At 39.8% G+C, this 498-nt stretch overlaps 1 protein-coding gene across 1 annotated transcript in view; it reads right to left on the bottom strand.

Annotated features, from left to right (window-relative positions):
- Window positions 1-498, bottom strand: part of LOC136846836 (high mobility group protein B1-like) — a 25,723-nt gene continuing 25,225 nt past the window's right edge. Inside the window, exon 3 of the mRNA XM_067118104.1 lies at window positions 1-140. Within this exon, the coding sequence (XP_066974205.1) occupies window positions 1-140 (140 nt within the window). The remainder of the gene's footprint in view (window positions 141-498) is intronic.

Here is a 498-nt window from a genome sequence, read left to right as displayed (position 1 = left end):
TTATTGACAAGAGCAGACTGAGGCGTCTCTTGTGAGACCGAGCACTTCTTCTTCTTCTTCTTCTTCTTCTTCTTCTTCTTCTTCTTCTTCTTCTTCTTCTTCTTCTTCTTCGCTTCCTGGAGAGATTTTCCTCCTGGATTCTTTATTATGAGATGGAATGCAAATGGGAATGCAAATGGTGGGTTCGTTTAAAGGATAATAGAGAGTGTTTGCTTTTGCTTGGGAAGAAGAGTACTCTCTCTCTCTCTCTCTCTCTCTCTCTCTCTCTCTCTCTCTCTCTCTCTCTCTCTCTCTGTCACAATCATCCCAGTAATTTACCAGCCGATGATGTTTATTTCAAATTTTCAATGCAACAGACAGTCGTAGGGGCTTTCCCAATATCTTTACCTATCAAGTAGCATCCTCACTGCCCAGTACTTTTAACTTCTCACATGACTTTTTTTTCTCTCGTACAAATGAAAATATTTCGTTTTGAATGGAACCTTATCATAAGTCCTT

This window comes from Macrobrachium rosenbergii, chromosome 15 (genome assembly GCF_040412425.1).
Source record: "Macrobrachium rosenbergii isolate ZJJX-2024 chromosome 15, ASM4041242v1, whole genome shotgun sequence".
Lineage (NCBI taxonomy): Eukaryota > Metazoa > Arthropoda > Malacostraca > Decapoda > Palaemonidae > Macrobrachium > Macrobrachium rosenbergii.
Note: the sequence above shows the minus strand (reverse complement) of the source record. Positions and strands in the feature narration are given on the sequence as shown.